Raw genomic sequence first — 21,108 nt, 5'->3', positions numbered from 1 at the left:
TATATATATATATATATATATATATATATATATATAGCTGGTTAGCTGCACTATTAGCTAGCTAGCTAGCTAGCTAGCTGAGCAGTTCTACGTCAAACAAACCCACTAAGTAGCTTGCTAGCGAGGTAGCTAGCTAGTTGCATGCGTGCGTGTGTTTGTGGGCTGGCGCAGCGCCTTCGGAACTGCACCGGAAAGTGGAGCAGATTGTGTGTGGAGAGAGCTTAGTGCTGCGACTCACCAGCGAAGACGACGTCGATTGGGTTTGTTTGCCTATGTCAGGAAAGTACATTGAAATGAGCGTATTCAGCTGTCTTGGGCCTTGTGGAGAACAAGTAGCGTGTCTGTCTCCTTTGGCCATCGTTATCCGCAGCGGCAACTTGCCCGTTTTAGCCCAACACATCGAGCAACAAAAGTCCCCAGGCTGTGGTGAGACCAATCGCCCCACACAATGGATCTGCTTGCATGCAGGCATGCATGCGCCGAGGGTTAAATCCGGCTTGTATTTGCTGCGCCTTGCATGCAACCATAGCTCAACTCTGTCGTGTGAAACGTAGAGAGTGCTGAGGAGATGGAGTTGGGGACTTACACCCGAGGAACCAGTTAGTTGCCAGTTGCGACATCTGCTGCTGCTTCTGTTGCTGTGTTGTATACATGCTTTATCAGGCTGCGAAGAGGGGACAGTGGGAGCTAATTATGCCGGCTGCCAGTCTAAGACACGTCTAGGAAAGAAGTGTCAGAATTGGAATTCGCAGACTCCTCACAAACACGAAACCCTTACAGACGAGAATCACAACTACTGCAGATCTGCAGGACAAGGAGACTCTATTTGGTGCTTTACGACAGATCCAGACGTCCGCTCCGACTTCTGCGATCCCCTAGGTGCCCATATTCCCTAACACTTCCACATCCGCCCGCACATCACACCAGCAACAAACCCCAAACTTTGACATATACGCACATCTGTATGTACATGTATATACAAGAGTAGCTGCCCTTACCAGAGTGGAAACAGTAAAAGAGCTGTGACGGTGTGAGCGGCAGCACCAACCGCCGAAGAGAAATATGCAAACGAGGGACTGTACCGATGTGCTTGTCAGGCCCCAAGACACAGCTGGTGCAACCAGGAGATACCATTGATTTGGTACTAGAGGGTTTCTTTTCGGAGGCGTATTATGACTTGGCCTTTTTTATGCCATCTATACTTGGAGATGGGGCCCGGCCGTGCGGACCGGGACTGGAGACAAGAGATATTCATCTTAAAAAGTCATCCAACGGCACAATAAATAAAGCTCTTCCTCGTCTTTCAGCTGGTGGTCTCTCCGCTCTTATCTGGCAAGATGTGCAGGTTGAATCTTCAGCGCATGGCTCCTACAGTATATGTCTCTGTGACTATTCATATTACCTTGCAGATGACCCAGTCTGTACTAGGGCTGAACACTACTCTCTCCATGCCGGCTGGCTGCATGTTAAAGGTGAGGCAGGCCCAGCCAACTCTCCTGCAGATGTGGTGTATGTACAGCGTAGCAGAGACAACGCATACCCCGTCCACCACTCCAGCGCCCTCCAGCACCTTTCTATGTATGCACCTCATGCATCTGCATGAAGGCAGAGTTTACGTTCCTGCCCAGGGCCGAAGAAAGAATTGGAGACATTTGACGTCCAGACAGGGACTCCTGCCTCTGTCTCGCTGACGGGCTTTGGTTATACGATAGGAGACACTGTCTCCATTACGCGTTCTTCTTACAACTGCGACTTCTCCGCCGTTGCCTTCGCTGAGTCTATGGGCAGTCTTCTTTTGCGAGGCGCCGAGGCATACCGCCAACTAGCCTTCGCCCTCGAGCTGGGGACAGCTACAGCTGCTAAGCTCACCCCTACCTCCATATATATAAGCAAAAACGTTACATCCCTCCCCTTGCCAGCCTTCACTATCTACCAAACGGGGGTGTACTACGCATGCTGGTCACCTTCAGGGTCCAACGTCTCCCTACCAGCAGCCAAAATCAACGTCACAGGTTAGCGAACAACGGGACAACGGTTTAGGGTCAAGGGTTTCGCGATTGGCGTTGGTCAAGAGCGCTCTTCGTTGGCACCTCCTCCGTTGAGTATACACACGCCATTCAACTGGGAAGTGCTTTCAGCGTTCTACCTTCCCTGCATGCTCCGCTAGTGTGCTTGCATGCATGGATAAAAGGATGCACGAAAGCAATGTGGAGTCGTTACATCTAAAGTGTATTTTTCTCTGTTTTTGTGTGCGTGTGCGCGTGGAGTGTAGGTGTGGAGTTGCGCCGCCATTTTTACGCGCTGTACGTTTCCAATTCCTCTAAAGTTGAAGACCGTCCCTTTTCGATATTTATTAAGGCTCGGGGCCCCGTTCCTAAGCCCCTAGATAGTGAGATATATCTGACCAAACCAGCAAACACCCCCTGTGGGGGCACCATTGTAGGACGTCCTAAGGAAGTCGTCGAGCAGCCGGTAGCCGAGGACAGCGAGACCAAGTTCTTCATTGCAGAGTAAGCAACGGGCCACCTGGACGGGTATCCGCCCAGCTACCTGTTAGCGAGGTAGCGTATGATCTGGCTACCACACAGAATCCAGCTTGTAGGAGCAACAGGCAAACGACGAACAAGTACAGGCAGCCACTCACAGCCAGACACAAAGGCAAAACATCTACATAAATATCTATATATGAAGCTTTTGTTGTTGGCGCCTTTGTAGCAATGCAGCTTACGACGTCTCCGGCTGTCTGGCGTATCTGCATTGCCCATGCATGCATGGCTGTCAGCAAGCAAGGGGACAAGAGGATCTGTGACTTGGGTGTTGAGATGAGTGCGTGTCTCCAGGCAAATGACTGTCGGGCGGCTTGGTGACGGCGAAAATACATCTGAAGGGACGCTTGAGGTTTGTTTAGAGCTGGAGCAGAAGGCATATTCATTGGGAGTGGCTCATCTTAGCAGGGCCCTCGTGTACCCTCTGGATTTGTTTCAGAGGGGATCCCACGGGTCTCCTGGTATCCCCCACAGCACTTTCTCGCTAACAGTCGAGAAGTTCAGCGCTTTGGGGCTGCACTGGATTGGGGCGGAGACGGAGACGGATTGCTTCTTCGAACAGGACTTACATGCATTTTTTAGCCAAGGGGACTTTCCAAAGGCACTGAGCTTCTGGGTGGAGGAGACAGGTGTCTCCGTTTGGTATTCCTCGATAGCGAATCCAACCCCAAAAGCACTGGCGTGGTTTTCTGCCCCAGATGTTTCTGCTGTAGCCGTTCATGCAGACAGTAGCAGAGTGTTGTTTTTCCTATTGAAGAAAGAGTTTAAAGTCCTTGAGGTGTACGACATGACGAAGCCGAGACACCTCTCAGAGCTGTCTCCTCTCGCCACCACCTCAGGGACGACGTTGCTGTTCGAACCCACAGGGCTTGCGCTGCTGCAGGAGAAGAGTGAATGCCGCGTTGTTGTAGCAGACAGACGCAGGAAACAGATTCTGCTCTTCGACAGTGGATTGCAGCTGCTAGAGGCCCAGTCTACATGGCCAAATATGTCAGGGCCTCTCGAAGGCCCGCGTTCTGTCTTTTGTATCCCCACACCCGACCGCTCCTCTTCCAATCTCTTCGATTGCTACTTGGCAGACCAAGAGACGGGAAGATTAATTCTTCTGCAGTACGATACAACTACTAACACCTCCTCCTTCGTCTCCGAGGTCTCCTCCAACGAAAATGGATCCCACAAACTGGTAGAGCCCAAGCTCGTTGTTGTCTACGCCTACAATGGATATACGCTGCTCTACGTTGCCGAGGTCAAAATCCCGAACCCTAAATCCTGAACACTAGAAATCCAAGCACTTTGCATATCGGGAAATGCTCGAGGCAGCTGCAGAGATGTTTAATAAAGGAGCAGTGGGTTTATGTGGTGTCTGTATGTGTGTGTCTCTGTGTCCTTTCGCACGTGTCGTGCAGGAGGGCAAGACGGAGCCAATGCTGCTAACAAAACCATATGGCCACTCTGAGATGCGTTTGTATCAGCGGCTGGACTCCGTCTCTGCAGGAGAGACGGATATGAAGTGGATGTGCTTGCTGCAGACAGGGGATGCCTCGGGAGGTTTGAGCGGCGTCTGGTTGATGACGTTTCACAACTCTTACGATGGGCCAATGGTCCACCTAGTACCTCTTGACACCACCGCCACCACCCCCGACTTCAAATACACCCCAAGAGAATGGTATGCCTTAGGGGAGGAACATCGACTTGAGCCCTCTATCGTGGGGGCCAGCTCAAACGCAGGTCTCGCAAGTTTTGCTTTGAACCCAGCGGCTGCCTCTTTTGCCTTTATGGAGAGAAATGTTAGTATAGAAGAGACGTCAGGCACAATTACCCTTCGCCTTATTGACATCCAAGAAGAGCCCATTACTGTTGAAGTCATTGGAAGCGGAGTCGTCAATAGCGTCAATACCTCCTTTACCTTCCGTGTCGGCTGCAAAGACGGGCATTACTACAGCAATGGCATGTGTATCAAATGCCAAACAGGGTCCTTTAACAGTCTTGCACTTGTTAAAGAGAGCCCCACTAGCTACTTCCACGCATGCAGAAAATGCGCAGATAAACGCAGTACAGTAGCAGAAGGTTCCACAAGCAATGAGCAATGCCTATGCGAGAAGGGTTACCACCTCGACAAAGAGACAGAAGAATGCGTGCCTTGCGCTGAAGGTATACACCCTCAACACCTCCTACTAGCCATCGTTGCCCTAGGGTCTAAGACTAATGGTTTTAAACATGCTGCCGTATGCCGTCCATAGAGTCCTTGAAACTCAATTCTTAGCCTTCAGGATCTGGGGTTCAGGGTTTACAGCTTTGAATTTGGCGCAATGGCATGCCTTCGGCGGTGATGAGGTGTCTCTGCAGGGTCCTACAAAGACACCGTAGCAGACACAGGGTGTACAGGAGGCGGCTGTCCCCCCCACTCTGTCTCGCACGTCGTTGGTGCAGTTTCCTCTGAAGAAAGATACTGCTCTTGGTGAGATATTGTAATCCGATTATAGACACAGTTTACGGAGACACCTGAAGGAGACAGGCAATCTCTCAATTTTCCTCTTGGTGCAGCTTTAGCTTCTGATACACCAGTGTTGCATTTCCCCTCGTTGCTGCCCCACTTGTACATCTCCACACTACTGTGGCATTCTTTGTCTCCTACTACATCTATTAGTCTCTGTGTGTGTTTCTCCTTCGTATTGCTGTCTCTCTTTGTGTCTCTGTCTCCTTCTGTGAGTCTCTCTCTGGCTTTCTCTGCAGTACTCTGTATACGTCCAATGGTCTCCCTTGTACTTACTTCGTGTTTGCCTCATTTGGCTATGGCCATGGCCCCGCTTCTCCAATGTGCATGCTTGTTCTTGCTGCTGTTTGTTGTGGCTGCCGTTGCCTTTTTAGTTTGCCAGGCTATTACGCGGTGTATACCGACGATGAGATGCAATGTCTGGAGGTGGAAGAGGGCTATTTCTCATTAGGAGGATATGGGGCCCAGCGGATATCTTGCCCTCCGTTCACATCAACAAATGCGGAGAACGGGCTTTCTGTTGACTTGACGCATTGTCTCTGCAAGCCAGGATATGCCCCTGCTTCTGCGGAATCCCTAGCAGACCCTACAACCCCTGCGAGCCTGCTTAAGCGGTGGCTGCTGCTGAACCCTTTCTATGCAAGCCTGCAAGACACGCAAGTCTGCATGCTCTGTGGAAGGAGACACTACAAAGGGAGGGTGTCAGCAGAGGCCTGCATCGAGTGTCCCCTCAACTCCTTCTCGAGTGAAGACGGACCCACAGACAAGAGCAGCTGCAACATGTGTCTCGCCGGTTACTACCACACATCCAACGAGGACCTTCCTTGTGGAGAGTGTCAGGCGCACCACTTCTGCGTGGGGTCGGAGCCTGCTGTCGAGTCGCTGGCTCCTCTGGCAGGGGACAAAATCCCTTGCTCAGACTATACGGAAACAATCGAGCCCAACAGCAAAAATACAGATCCTTTCAGCTGCATGTATGGTCACTAAACAAGAACCCCACCTATACAACACCCATCAATCACTACCTACACGCGCAACGCAACAAATCCAACATAGAACCCACCATCCATGCACCCTAAAAGGCTTTGGCGGGACGCTCAGCTGTGGCGCAACATGGGGGCCCAACGTGACCAGGGTCAGGAGCTAACAATTTAGGGTTTAGGGTTTTCAGGTTTTGGAGTGTGTGGGAGTGTTAATATCTGTGCAGGTGCATGGCAGGGTATGAGTACGCTGGGATTGACAACAGCACCCACAAAGTGACTTGTCGTCCTGTGCCCCTGGGCTCGTACAAGGAGAGCATAGGAAACTTAGAAGCAATTAAGTGTCCCCCCGGCAGCAACACGCTCAGCACGGCCTCCAAGTCCCTCTCGGATTGCGTCTGCAGCGCCGGCTACTACTTGGACCAAGACAGTCGGGTTTGCCAGGTAAAAGACGCAATAGGAGACAAATCCAATACAGACAGACAGCGACACAAAGAATCGCAAAACAGAAAAGCCAACCCACCGGGAGAAAGAGACACAGAGACACAAAAGAATACACCAATGTTACACACAGACAACTACAAAAAAGAGGCACACAGACGCAAGGGGAAACAAACGGACAACGCGCTAGGGCAGCAACAAGAAACACAATGTCCTCTAGAGGAAAGAACCAGAATTACTTGGCTGCTCATTGGTTTAAATGAATGCACGCGCTATACATACTCCCAAATAGAACGGCCTACTTCATCTTTCTTCGTGTTTGCATCAATGCATCTTCGCATCTTGTGTTCCTGCCAGTACGGCTGCTCAAAGTAGTGCTGCTGTTGCTGGTATTGCTGCTGCTCTTGCAGTTGTCACTTGCTCGGTGTGTTGCAGCCGTGCCCAGTGGGTGCGTACTGTTTAGGGGGTATTGACGCGACGACTAATTTGCATAGTTCTTTTGTGCTATGTCCCCCCAACACGACGACAAAGGGAGAAATGTCGTCATCGTTAAAGGACTGTATGTGCGACAAGGGGTATTACCGAGCAGGGTCGGGGACAACCATGGAGACTGTAACCTGCAACAAGTGCAGAGTCAACTCTTACAAAGACTGGATCGGCAATGATAATTGCAAACAGTGCAGCGAAAACTCGGGTATGAACGTCACGGGTTCCACCTCCTCCGCGCAGTGTCTTTGCAGCCCCGGCTACTACTATAACAGCGAGCTCCGCGAGTGTCTTGCATGCAAGCAAGCCTACAAATATTGTCCCGGGGGGGAGACAGATTGTTCGGAAGACGACAAAGAATGTGTTAATGGAAAGAAACCGATTCAGCCAGTAGATTGTCCTAAACACACAAGAATCACAGAAGGGTTCGATACCCCTGCAACCCTCGACGACTGTAAGAAATTACTCCGCTGTATACGCACACACAGCAAACCAACAAAACAGCTCAGACACTTTTCCGTTCTTTCGTAGCATCACCGCTACATAACAGCAGCTGCACACACAAACCAACAGAGGTGCAGAGCGACTGGGGCGGATCTGTCGCATGCAAGCCGACTCTTGCTGCTTTTGTTGCTTTTGCACATACTGGCTGCTGCATGTATTGGCTGTTTCCCTCACTTGGTGCTGTTGGTGTTGTTTGTCCTAGGCAAGTGCGACCGTGGTTATGCATTTAAATACATAGATGTGGAGAGGAACGTGAAGGTGTGCGAGCCTTGTAGCGAGGGCTCTTACAAGACGACTGTGCAGGACATTAACTGCAACGGTCTGTGCGGTGTCTCTTCAACTAGTTTAGAAGGCGCTCAAGCCCAAGCACAGTGTTTCTGCGAAGAGGGAACATATTACGCTGCGGGGGTTTGCCATGCATGCCCTGACGGGGCTGTCTGCCTTGGGGGTTTGGTGGATGCTGCAGTGGAGCGGCTGTTAAGAGATCCGAGTTATGTTGAGATCACGGTTGAAGACCATGTGAAGCCTTATCCGCAAGCTGGGTATTATCTAAACAAACAGAGAGAAGTGCTGACAGCTCCTTCCGATTGGCAGTTCTTAAAATGCCCCATTGCCGATGCTTGTCTTGAGTTTGGTGTGTGTGCCTCTACTATGGGGAACTACCTTTGCAGTGAATGCAAGTTTGGGTATACAAATGGGTTTCAAAAGGATGAGTTTTGCACTGCATGCCCTTCTCAGATCCCCAATGCTTTGTTATTTGTTGGCTATCAGCTGGCTCTGCTGCTCTTTAATGTGGGCATGGCCTACATGAACGTGGCTGCGGGCTTTAACAGACGATCTATACACTCCATTGTCATTAAGATTGCCTCCAACTTCCTCACCTGCATGTCGGTGCTGACAGTTGTTGACTTCAACCAAATTAGCCTCCCTACGTGGGTCACAAGTTTGACACGAAATGTGTCGGAGACGATTATTCAAAAGGAAGCAAGCAGCACGCGTTTTACTGCTGTCGAGTGTCTTCTTCGAGAGGGGTTCTCTTTGTCTTTCTCCGATTCCTTCTTCTACTCTATGTTGCTCAACGCTCTGCTGCCCATCATGCTTCCCGTAATCGCGACCTTTATCTTGTACTTCTTCTTGCACCGATTTCAGCACTATTATCGGAACTCCATTAAGAAGAAACTGCTGCTGCTAGGAGAGACCGAGCGCTATGGGCTAACCAGTCTCACTGTCCAGCTGCGCGAGAGATACGAAGAAGACAGAGCCTTTATGATGTTCCGTTATGTGCCAATTCCTGGAGACTCGCAGTGGAGACGGTGGCAAAAGTTTGTAGAAGATATGATTCCTATTTATGTCACAGTCCTTTTCTTCTTGTACACCGCCACAACCCGTCATATGTTGAGTTTGCTCGACTGCTCCGTCATCGACTACGGTAGCGCTTATGGGTCAAAGTCTTTCTTGCGAGCAGCTATGAGCATCGAGTGTAGGGTGGAGCCATCTAGCGATTATTTCAAGTTCTTTGCTCTTGGGATCGTTGGGATCGCAGTATGGAGTGTGGGGATCCCGCTGGTGTCATTCTCTGTGTTGTATGCAAACCGCAAAAAGCTCAACAGCAGGGAGACAAGGCTTAAGTTTGGTTTCCTCCACAATGGTTTCGTCAAGCAATTCTGGTTCTGGGAGACAGTTGTGTTTGCTAGAAAGTTTAGCGTCCTGGTTGTCTCCTCTGTTCTTGTCAGTTCCAGCAGCAACAATGGATCGCGGCTCTGGCCTGCGTGCGTCGTAGCCGTCGTCTTCAATATTTACCACTTGAACTGCCAGCCTTTTGACAAAAGGTGGGTAGACACTCCAACACAGACAGACAGAAACACGCGCTATTCTTACCTTCTGCCAATTCCGCATTTTAGCCCGTGAAAATTACACAGCTGAACGAAATACTCAAACTAGCACAAACCATAAGCCCTAAATCACAAACAAAAATAGTGCACGCATACACAAAACAAAACGAACAAGAACTAGATGCGTAGTCACGCACCTAAAGGAAAGGACACACAATAATCCACCTATAGGCCTGAAAACTAAACACTCAGTTGAACAGCAGCAGAGGAGGTAGTTCCTGAGAGGGAAGAGAGCATGAATATTGAGCAGTTGTTTCAAGCGTTTTCATTTCTCCTTCAGAAATTACTCTACTCTTGACAACCTGGAGAACCACAGCATGTCTATTTGGACTTTGACCATTTGTATAATGTTGGTAAGCTGCGGGATTACGTTGGAGCGTTTGTCCTGACTGCTTATGTCCTAGGGTTTAGGAGCGTTGCATTTCTATGACTTTGGGCGAAGCGTTAGGGTTCTGCGCTACAGAGAGTGGGGTTTAAGGTGTATATGGAAGGTTGTTCTGTTTTTGTGGTACCGTGTAAGGACTGTTGTTTAGTCGGTATGTGTATGTTTTCTGTTACTGTAGAGTAGGTTTTATTTAGCGTTGTTGAATTGTGGATGACGTGGGAGGGTGTTAAAAGTTTAGGGTTGAGGGTTTAGGGCTTAGGGTTTCGGCTGATGCCGGTTTGCTGTGTTGATACAGGCGATAGCGGGATCGAATTTCGATGCGAACGTAAACGTGGCACTGGCAATTGTCGTCGTGGTTGCTCTGCTGCTTTTTGGATTGGAAGTCTTGGTTAATTTAATGTTTGCGTATTTTGACAATGTGCGTGCAAATCGATCATTTTTCAAAGTGCCGGTGATAGGATATTTGTTTCGTGCATTTGCTCGATGGTCAGAAAAGAGGAAATCTTGGGAGCCTTTGGTGGTTTACGATGTAGAAAATGATATAATTCGATTAATTGCTGCCAAGAGACATCGCACACTTAAAATTAGTACTAAACAATCGACTACACGCATCAACTCGAAAGAAAGACAATACTTCCTCAAGGTCATGGCAGAGACACTTGGGTTTGCGGTTGTTCACATGAAGTTAGATGTCATTCCTGGTACATTTTTAGAGTTTGTTTTGCGTCTTGGATTTGCCTTCCATAAAGTCGAAGAGGAGACACAAGAAAGCAACAAGTCACTCCAAGCCATTGCTAGAGGAGATATCTCCATGCTTGCCGATTGGTCTCTTCAACAAAAACAAAAACTATCAAGAAGAGGAGATGCTATTAAAGACGAACCTGCTAAAGCAGAACCCCTCGAGGGTTTCTTTAAACGCATCGAGAAAAAGCTGATAATCGACCAAAAAAAGATTAAGCGGAGGAGACTTAAAGACATCGAAGGAGGATACTCTGCAAGCGACCTCGAAATGGAGGAAAAGGAAGAAGAGGAAGATGATGACGAGGAGGAGGAAGAAAAAGAAAAAGGAGAGGAAGGAGAAGATGCTGGGGAACAAGATGATGAAAACCAAACAAACGACCAAGAAGACATAAGCGACGAAGATCAAAACACACAACTCCTAAACAAAAGAAGAAATGCCGCTTGTGTGTCGCGAGCATATACGCACAAAACTGCTCACCGCGCCTCTTAATCTCATGAACGCACTTCCTTCCTTATGCATTCATGTGCACTTCATATGTGATATGTATATCTGCATGTTCGCTTACGTACATTCCCATCACTCTTATACTTATATACATGAAAAGCCATATATACATATATTTATATATCTGTATGTATTTACGTGTATGCGTATACGTCTTCGGGTGTGCTTGCATATATATACATGTTTGTATATAAATGTAAAATATGTATACAATAATATATACATTTACATACATGTATGCTGGTGTTTGTGTGTAATTGCAGCTCCTAATGTAGAGCGTCTGATGTCTGAGTTGGGGAGAGAAGAGCAGCGAGAGTCTGCGTATATTTTTGATAACGAGGTGATGGAGTGTGGGTTGCCATTGTCTGAGTTATATCTAGCGTTATTAAAGCTGCAGCTAGAGGATGCAGCAACAATTAGCCATCAATATGAATCATTTAGAGCTCGTAAAGCTGCTTATTTAGCTAAAGTAGCAGAGAAACTTAAACGTAGAAACAGGAAGCTCAGGCTAATCCGCTATGCCCTTCAAGCAGCAGCCAAGGGAGCAGCAGATTCAGACATTGAGGCACTCGGCTTTACTGCTGAAGCGTTTAGTCAGATACAGGAAAAGGTAGAAACACTCATTAAACAGCAGAGACACCTCAAGGAGACACTTAATAGACTTAAGAGTGATCCCGATAGCTACCAAGGAGAAGACCTCCACCTTGAATGGGTCGACGTCGAGGGAGCAGGAGATGATGACGCCTTGGGGGAGAAACAAGATGACTCAGAAAAGGGATCAGAAAAAACACCCGCTAGTGAAGACAGCGAAAACCACAGCGAACTTCCAAGGTAACCTAAACCCTAAACCTTAAACCGTACACCGTAAACCCGGCAGACAGAAGAGAAGCCATTTTTATATTTTTGCCTATATTTGTGCTGTACTGCTGCGTATGCTTGTTGCAATGTCGCAGCAGGAGCAGCAGCAACCACAGCGAGTCATCCGAGGACGAAAAGGATGTAACAAGCAACAAGCCGATTTATATAATTGGCGCAGATGCAGAGGCATGGGCTGAGTGATCCGTTCTTCCCTTAGCACGGTGCTTTAATACAACATGGTCATAGAAGAGGAAATAGAGACACACAGACACACGTGCTTCTAGATGTATGTCTCTTTGTCTCCGTCTTCCCTCCTTCACACACAACCCCCCAGCAGATAAACCCCTTCAGATTTAACTTTTCTCAAAAGAGATATTGGGGCTTTTTTAGCATCGCCGCAGCCCCAAACAAAACCGATGCATGCAGACGCATGCAGACCTTTGTACATACTTGAATATACGTATATATACGCTTGTATATATAGGCAGTAAACATACAAGTATTGTATATACACGCCGCCGCTTTGTTTACATGCATGTAAGCGTGGAGGGCTATAGGATACTTCAGTTGAAGACCCTGGGGCGACTAAACCCTAAACCCTAAACCCTACTGACAGTTATCTAGACAGAATGCAACTAAAACTGCAGCTTCTTCACATTCTTCGTTTCGTGAAGGACCACGAAGGAAGCAAGCCGCCTTAAGCATTAAACCCTAAACATTAAGCATCAAACCCTAAACATGAAACAGACCCTTGCTAGGAGGGCGGTCTCCTGTGGTGTGACTTTGTTTGGTTATTTATCCTCGTTTGTTACTTGTAACAATTAGATATAATTAGATATTAAAGAATAATAAGTTGGGTTCTGTATCAAGGCAAAGGATTGGAAATGCATTTGGTGTATTGATGCGAACAACAATAATAAAGAGTTTCTCTTCTCTTTTAAATGTTTTGTTCGTTGCGGGTTTCCTCGTAGTCCCCGCATCGCCTTTCTTCTGCGCAGACACTCCAGTTTGAGTGTCAATATTTGCGTGGAAGCAGCTCTCATGAGCCCTTTACTATTTCTAAAGAGGCTTTACACCTTGGCGCTGTTTGAGCAGCAGCAGGAACAGCACCTGCAGCTGCTGCGGCAGCTGCAGGTGCGGCAACTGCGGTGGGAGTAGCAGCAGGTGTAACAGCACCGGCAGCAGTGTTTCCATCTGCTGCTGGTGGTACAGTAGCAGAAGCAGCAGTTGCTCCCCCTCCTGCTGCTGCTCCTGCTGCTCCTGCTGCTCCTGCTGCTCCTGCTGCTGGGGAGGACTTCTGCTCTGGGGTAGAGGCAGGAGGGGGCTCATCTTTTGCTCCTCTGTCACAGCTGCAAATGGAGGTGGAGTGCCAAGAGGCAACCACGAGAGCTCCAACCACAAAAGACGGGACAAGAACAGCAACTAATATCTTCCAAGTCTGGAAGTCTGATTTCCCCGAAGGAACCTCGTCATGGACAGCACCCTAAACGCAACAAATGCAAACACAGCCCCCAACGCATGCATGCACAGCACGCCACGAACATAGGTGATGCATGCACGCAAAAGCCCTAGGGAAGTGGGACACCCACACCAGTTGTCGCGTCTCCGACAGACAATTAACAACAGCGCAACATCAGCAGCACCATCAGCAACAAGAGCAGCAGCAACAACAGCTACTGCTGCTGCTGCAGCAACAAAGAGGCGGGTAATGTTTACTTTGATATTTGCGTCATTGGTGGTCTCATCTGCCTCCCAGAGGACAACTTTGGCTGCCCCCCAGACGTGTCGATGTTGATCATTAATACGCTGAGAGATGAGGAGAGCTGCATCTGCTGCAGTGAAGGGTTCTGTCTCTCTATGTTCTGTAAGGAATTGTTTACTAGTAAAGTAAGAAGCAGGATATCGTGCGCCTGCAGCAGGTATGGGAGAAGATACCTGTTGAGGGGTTGTTGCTAACCCCCCTCCCTCCCCTCCTGCTGATGCTGCTCCTCCTCCTGCTTGCTGCTGCTGCTGCTCCCTATGTGGTACCCCACGGATCTCAATATGCACCAAAATGCGACTCTCTGGCAGCTGCATCTCCACAGATCGCCGCTGATGAGCCGACAAACGAGCACCAAATTCCCTCGTCTTCAGCAATGTTGATGTGCCCGCAGGCGACACCACCCGTCTGCATGTCCCCTGTAATATTACTCGACTCACGTCCATATATTTGCGAGTCGGGTAGCTGTAACATACAACACACACATGCATGAGCATGCATGGCCCCACACTCCTTGACGCGCATGCATCCAGCCATGCATGCATGCATCCACCCATTTCTGTCATATGTATGGATGTATGCAGAGAAGGCGCTTGAATTGTTTGCATGCACTTATAGGAGAAGAAAGGGAGTACGAGGGTACGGTGGTGTCTCACGGCATATCTCCGCTAGAGGCGTTAAGGATGATTGAGTCGTGGGGACTAAAGTCCTCTTGAGGGAAGTAGGGAGCCCCTGCTGCTCCTGTGTCTCTGTCGTTATCATCCGCGGATATTAACTGCACAATTTGTTGGGGAAAGCTGCGGATATCAAGAGCAGATCCTTCAACAGAAAGCTCTATTAGCAGCTGCACGTCTCTGTCTTGCTGCTGCATGCTTGGGGTTGCCCCCTTACCCCTGCAGGTCCCCACCGGGCTGCATGCATCGAAGCATAGCCTCATGGGGACGAGGCTCCTCACAGGAAGAGGAGACAGACCGCCAGGGGTTTCTGCTGATGATGAAGTGTCTCCGTAGTTCCTGTCGCTGCAGGGCACACCCTTGCCTGACGGTGTTGTTGCTGCTGCTGCTGTAGCAGGGTCAAACCCTCCCGTGTTGCCCCCGTGGGCACAGGAGGATATAACAGAGCTGCTGTCTTCGACGCACGCAGCCCCAACATTGGGCCCCACAGTAGGTGCAGCCCCGCTGCAGTTCTGTGGTACCACCATTAACACCGACATTACCGTGCTGTGCTCCTTATACAGCAGCCAAGGATCCGCCAGCAGCAAACGGACAACTCGCTGAGCAGCTAGCTCATTCTGCATGAATGCATGCAAAAACACACACATGAACCACCGCCTGACCCAAAATGCATGCACGCTCCCTTCGGCATACACCCCAGCAGTGCATCAGCCATTAGCTAGCTGTCCCATCCAGCTGTGGCTGCGGCGCTTGCCAGGCTAGCTGTTGCTAGGTAGAGCTACAGAGCTAGGTACGGCGACTCCTCGCGATCTGCGGGTGTCTCTGCAGCCATCAAGAGACACCTTGGCTAGCTCGTTGCCAGCTTGCTGTTTGGCATCTGTGGCTAGCTGGGCGTACCTCCCTGCCTAACATAGCAACTCTGCGAAGGTCTCCAAGGCCTGAGAGTCTAAAATTGGCGATGACTTCATTCTCTAAGAGGAGAGAACGGAGAGAGGAGACGGCTGATGGATCTAAGCCAGCATTAATCTGACCCGAACAAGGGTTACCTTGCTGTGCTTTCTCCTGCATGCAACAACAACAACAGCAGCAGCAGAAGCAGCTACTAACCCTTTTGTGTATTATGGTGCTCCACTGTCTGCCTCTCTCTCCCTCTCTCTAGTAAGGCCCCTTTCCCTCCCCCGCTGCATCTGCATCTGCATCTGCTGTTCCTGCTATGTTTGTGTGTAATTGTTGTAGCTGCTGCTGCTACCGGTGTATTGCTTACAGAGACACAGAAGCCGAGCATAGCGAGTCTGTGGCTGGACACGAACCATCCAGCAGCCTGATGGATGAGTTCTTTTTGGTGTCTTCTGCGTCTGCTGACAACTCTCCTCTGGCTGCTGGTGCTGTTAGTTGCTGCTCTTGCCTGTGTAAGACGTCTATAAGAAGAAGGAAAAGATAAATGTAATAATCTAAACCATAAACGATTTATCTTTGCTGGTAAAGAACGAGCCAATCTATTGGGAGTCGCCACGGCAACACCCGAAAATTTTAATAACAAATGGTAGCTTGGATCCAATGGCATCAAACGATTTAATAAATGCCTGCATACAAACCCTATACGCTAAACCCTAAACCCTAAACCCCAAACCCTAAACCCTAAACCCTAGCCTATTGATCCTCTATGGCTTTAGATGGCGTGCAACAAACATTAAATCATACACTGTAATAATACACTCTTCATGGTGTCAAAGGATCTAACAAATTGACCCAGACATACTCCAAAACCTAAACCCTAAACCCTAAACCCTTGGTGAACATACTGAGCGAGCCGCCTTGCTTCTTCTGTAGTAGGACCTGAGGGACGTTCTATTGTTCCTTCGTTGCTAAAAGGAAATAAGTGCGGGACACCACCTGCTGCTGTTGTTGCTGTTGCTGCTGATGGTGATTGGTGTAGGGCCCGACCTGCGCCTGTTACTGCCCCGCCTGCTACTGCAGCATCTGCTGCAGCAGCAGGCGAAGTTGCTGCTGCCGCTCCAGCTTCTGCTGCAGCAGCAGCAGCAGCAGCGTCTGCTGCAGCAAGCAAATGCGATAATTCTCCCCTTAGTTGCGTTAATGAACTATGCAACTCAGCCGTCAAGACGGACAAAGTCCCAGAAATCGACGGCTTTCCGCCTGCATGCAGCAACACAGTAGCAGCAGCAGCAGCACCCTCAGCGGCAGCAGCAAAATCAGCAGCAGCAGCTACGATGTCAGGGATAAGGAAGCACAATAAGTCTCCTGCTAGCAGAAGGGTGACAAAGGAAACATACCTGCTGCTGCAGCATTAGCAGGCTCGTTCAAGGCACTGCTGCTTTGCTGCTCCTGTCCCAGTTCCTGCTGCTGCTGCTGTGCCTGTTTTTGCTGCTGCTGTTCCTGTTTTTGCTGCAGCTGTTCCTGTCCCTGTTTTCGCTCCTGCTGTTCCTGTTCCTGTTTCTGCTGTTGCTGTTCCTGTTTCTGTTGCTGCTGCTGTTCCTGTTTCTGCTGCAGCTTTCCCTGTTCCTGTCTCTGTTTCTGCTGTTCCTGTTCCTGTTTCTGTTGCTGTTGTTCCTGTTTCTTCTGCTGCAGTCCTTGCTGCTGCAGTCCCTGCCGCTGCGGTTCTACCTGCTGCAGTCCCTGCAGCTGCACCTTCTGCTGCTGCACCGCTTCCTGATTCAGGTCCTTTAGCTGCAGCCTTCCCTTCTGCGGCACCTCTTCGTGTTGCAGATCCTGCAGCTGCAGCTCCCCCTGCTGGTGCAGATCTTCGTGCTGCAGATCTTGCAGCTGCAGCTCCCCCTGCTGCTGCAGTTCTTCGTGCTGCAGGTCTTGCAGCTGCAGCTCGCCTCCCTCTTCATCCTGCTTGTGTTCCTGCTGCTGCTGCCTCTCCTGCTGCTGCTGCACTTGCAGCAGCGTTTCCGCGACTTTGCGCAGCACCTCCTTCACCTCTGCAGCAGCAGCGGCGGCAGCAGCAGCAGCAGCCGCAGCGGGTCTCCCTTCCAACCCGCCAGCTGCAGATAAATAAGCCACAATGACAGACAACCGCACCCCTGAATGCAACTGCAGCAGCAGTTGAGGCAGCAGCACCAGGAGCAGCACCAGCTGCAGCAGCAGGAGCAGCAACAACAGCAGCAGCACGAGTGCAGGTGACAACAAAACACCAATACAAACAAATTAAAAACAGCAACAGTAGCAGCAGCAGCATCGGCATTAGCAGCACCATTAGCAGCAGCAATTGCAGCAGCAGCAGCAGCCGGTTATTTACACTCTTGCAGTCTATCTCGCTCGCAGTTTCTTTGGTTTTCAAGGCACTCAACAGAGATACTACTGTTGCTGCTGCTGCTGCTGCTGCTGCTGGGAGGAGACAGCTGGAGCTGTCTCTGTTGCTCTCCTAGACGAGGCGGCAACTGCAGCCGCAGGCCTCGCCACTTGCGGCGGGAGCGTCTCCCTGTTGCTGCTCCTCCTGTATTGGGGGGATCAGCAGCAGCAGCAGTCATACCTATTGAGAAGGAACATCCGCTGCCGCTGCCGCTGCCGCTGCTGCTGCTGCTATAGCAGCAAAATAACAAAAGCAGCAGGAAGAGGCGCAGCAGCTGGCGAAAACGGGACCTTTCCTGCTTCTGCTGCTGCTGTTGCAGCTGCAGCACGTGGAGGGATTTCCCTTCGCGCACTTCGAACCCGTCGAACAGTAACAAAGGCTGACACTGCTTCTGCTGCTGCTGCTGCTGCTGCTGCTGCTGCTGCTGCTGCTGCTTGTTACTGATACTTGGGGACTCATGCGCAGCTGCAGCGGGGCCGCATGTCTCCTTTAAGGGTGCATCGAAGTGTCGTCGATTCTGTCTGCTGCAGGAAGGAGACACACTCCCTGCTGCTGCTGCTGCTGCCGCTGCTGCCGCTGCTGATGTAGTGTCCAGGCACCTCAGCAGGGCCTCAAGCGGCCGCCGCAATATGGGGGCCCCCTGAGGGGGCCCCCACATGGAGCCTCTGAGGCTTGTGCCCTCCTCTAAAGATACCATTCTTAAGGGGTCTGCTGCTGGCTGTCATACTTCTGCTGCTGCTGCTGCCCCCGCTGCCGCTGCTGCTGCTGCGGTAGTCCCCCTGCCCCTTTAGGCTGTGGATGGCATCGCTGATGACGCTCTGATAGTCGAGCTCCTGTTAGCAGCACAGTTCGCAGCAAGTCGGCAACGAATCCTCTAGAGTCTGCTGCTGCTGCCGCTGTTGCTGCTGGTGCTGCTGCTGCTGGCGCCAGTGCTGCTGCTGCACTGGAAGCAGCAACAGACACTGGGCCTTAGAGCATAAGCAGCAGCTCTCAATTGAGAGCATTCAGCAACAGCAACAGCCACAGATGCAGCAGAGGCAAACCCTCAAAACCCTAGACCCTCACACGTAAACCCTCGCTATATTTGTATGCCCTCCAGGGGCCGAGGGATGGCGTCGGGCCTCAAACCCTAAACCCCTAGGCCGTAAACCCTAAACCCTTTTATAGGAAAAATACCAAAAATGTCCTTGACATAGACCCTAAACCCTAAACCCTAAACCCTCGAGCAAGCGACGCCCTCCCCCAGTGGCATTCGATTGTGAGGTTGCCGCCTCCTTAGGTATATTAATCCCTAAACCCTAAACCGCAAACCCTAAGCCTTCGGTTATAAAGAGTCTAGTGGACTTTGTAGACACTCTCGGGGTGGCGAGAGGTTGTCGTTTGCAGCTACGGTTTAGGGTTTAGGGTTTTGGGGTGTACCTACAAGGGGCTCGACGGCCTCCTGTGGGGGAGGCAAGAGGCAGCGGGCACAGGAGTCTTCTTTAATTATTTTTTATTTTTATTTTATTTAATATTAAAAAAGGGGATATATAGCATTTAAAAAGGATTTAGCGACAAGGTTTATTGAACAGCAGCAGCCGCCGCAGCAGCAGCAGCAGCAGCAATAGCAGCAAGTCGTCGAGGCCGGAGGCCCCGTCATCTTTAGCATGTTTTCTTAGACACAACATCCTTCTTATTGTTTTTTATTTATTTTCTTCTTTTCTTTTTTATTTCCCCTTTTATTTCCTTTTTTATTTCCTTTTTTCCTTTTACTCGGGTGTATCGACACTTCCTGTTGCCTTCAACTCCTTTTCTTCTGTGGGGCCCCGTTGCCCATTCTTCGTATTTTCCCGTGCAGCAACAGCAGCAAGTAGTCTATTTATACAACAGGAGCGACAGCAGCAGCAGCAGGAACAGCAGCAGCAGGAACAGCAGCAGCAGCAACAACAACAACAGTTGCTGCTGCCTTCGTGGCAATCCAAGGAGTGTTTTCTTATGGATGGTTCGAATTCGTCAGCTCGAAGAGTCATTCTTTACCCGTCGTCTAGGGTTTAGGGTTTAGGGTTTAGGGTTTAGGGTTTAGGGTTTAGGGTTTATTATAGGATGTTGCGTCGTACAGCACGTCTCCGTAAGGAGTATTTATACAGGAAATCATTAGAGGATAAGGAGCAGCAGCTAGCAGCAAGAAAAGCAGCAGTAAGAGCAGCACTAGAGGAAGGAAAACCAATACCTACAGATATTGGTGGTGCTGCTGCTGCTACACGATTAGCACAAACCCTTGATCTAACAGATGCAAACACGGAGCAACAATATACACATATTGATGATGAATATGCATATGCAGGTCAGCTCCTCTTCCTCCTCCTCCTCCTCCTTCTCATGCTGTTGCTGCTGTTGCTGCTGTTGCTGCTGCTGGTAATATATATGAGGCTGGTTGTGCTGCAGTAGTTAGTGTTGTTGCTGAGGATAGTGTCCGTGTTTCTGTTGTTGCTGCTGCTGCTGGCGAATGGTGTTGGTGCTGCTATTTGTGCTGCTGCTGCTGGTGGTGTTTTTGTTACATATAGAATAAAATAAATAGAATAAATAAATAAAATAAATAAAATAAATAAAATAAATAATTATTTTTTCCTGTTTATTATTTATAGGACTAGAGGATCCACAGGTAGTACTAACTACTAGTCGTAACCCTTCCTCTCGTCTTCTTCAATTTATTTCTGAATTTCGTCTTTTAATTCCAAATTGTCAAAAAATTAATCGTGGAGGAATTATATTAAATGATTTAATTCAAATGTGTAGAGCTAAGGGAACTACGGATGTAATTATTGTACATGAACATCGAGGTGTGCATACACCCCAACGACTTAGCCGAATAATTCGAAAAAATTATTCATTAGGGCATTCATACATTTTCTTATTTTTTTATTTTTATTTTTATTTTGTTTTTTATTTGTTTGTTTGCTTTTATTTAATTTATTTGTTTGTTTGTTTGTTTATTTATTTGTTTGTTTGTTTGTTTATCTTTTACTGTTGCTATTAGCAAATTCTATTTTTATTTTATTTGCCTTGTGTCACGAATATAAATATGCATGCATGCATCTATATTTATATTTGTATTTATATTTATTTATTATTTTTTATTTATTTGCAAGCAGAGGGGCTTAATGCACTAATTACCTCATATAGATATACATGTCTGCCTACCTGCGTGTGTCTGCACATATATATTAATATGTATATATAGTTATACTTAACTTTTTATATATATTTATTTATATTTATTTATTTATTTATTTATTTATTTATTTATTTATATTTGCATGCAGGGGAACCTAATGCATTAATTGTATCACATTTACCTCATGGACCTACAGCACATTTTTCTTTAAGTGGTGTTTGTTTACGTCATGATTTATGCGAGAAACCTCCTAATATGTCTGAGGTATGTTATTATTTATTTTATTTATTTTATTTATTTATTTATTTATTTAATTTATTTAATTAATTAATTTATTTATTTATTTATCTAGTTAGTTATTATTAGACGGGGGCCC

General features: G+C 48.6%; 3 protein-coding genes across 3 annotated transcripts; 1 reads left to right on the top strand and 2 right to left on the bottom strand.

Annotated features, from left to right (window-relative positions):
* Positions 1-293: 293 nt before the first annotated feature.
* EMWEY_00038870 (kringle domain-containing protein, putative) lies at positions 294-12,033 on the top strand (the record flags this gene model as incomplete). The annotated part of the gene is made up of 17 exons (XM_013482409.1): positions 294-426; positions 664-879; positions 1,098-1,373; positions 1,629-2,012; positions 2,273-2,510; positions 2,841-3,792; positions 3,953-4,697; positions 4,893-5,004; positions 5,415-6,014; positions 6,248-6,464; positions 6,897-7,401; positions 7,654-9,019; positions 9,185-9,280; positions 9,624-9,696; positions 10,024-10,912; positions 11,238-11,805; positions 11,931-12,033. The coding sequence occupies 17 exons, from the start codon at positions 294-296 to the stop codon at positions 12,031-12,033; spliced, it is 7,473 nt and encodes a 2,490-aa protein (XP_013337863.1).
* Positions 12,034-12,871: 838 nt separating this feature from the next.
* On the bottom strand, positions 12,872-15,177 carry EMWEY_00038860 (hypothetical protein, conserved; the record flags this gene model as incomplete). Its single annotated transcript, XM_013482408.1, has 4 exons — positions 12,872-13,315; positions 13,549-14,056; positions 14,248-14,882; positions 15,163-15,177. 4 exons carry the CDS (start codon positions 15,175-15,177, stop codon positions 12,872-12,874), a joined length of 1,602 nt encoding a protein of 533 aa, XP_013337862.1.
* A 660-nt stretch (positions 15,178-15,837) lies between these two features.
* On the bottom strand, positions 15,838-18,275 carry EMWEY_00038850 (hypothetical protein; the record flags this gene model as incomplete). Its single annotated transcript, XM_013482407.1, has 4 exons — positions 15,838-15,848; positions 16,210-16,419; positions 16,557-17,270; positions 17,525-18,275. 4 exons carry the CDS (start codon positions 18,273-18,275, stop codon positions 15,838-15,840), a joined length of 1,686 nt encoding a protein of 561 aa, XP_013337861.1.
* Positions 18,276-21,108: the final 2,833 nt, after the last annotated feature.

Source organism: Eimeria maxima, genomic scaffold, assembly GCF_000499605.1.
Source record: "Eimeria maxima Weybridge genomic scaffold, Emw_scaff606, whole genome shotgun sequence".
NCBI classification, from domain to species: Eukaryota; Apicomplexa; class Conoidasida; order Eucoccidiorida; family Eimeriidae; genus Eimeria; species Eimeria maxima.
This window is presented reverse-complemented; position numbering and strand designations above follow the sequence as displayed.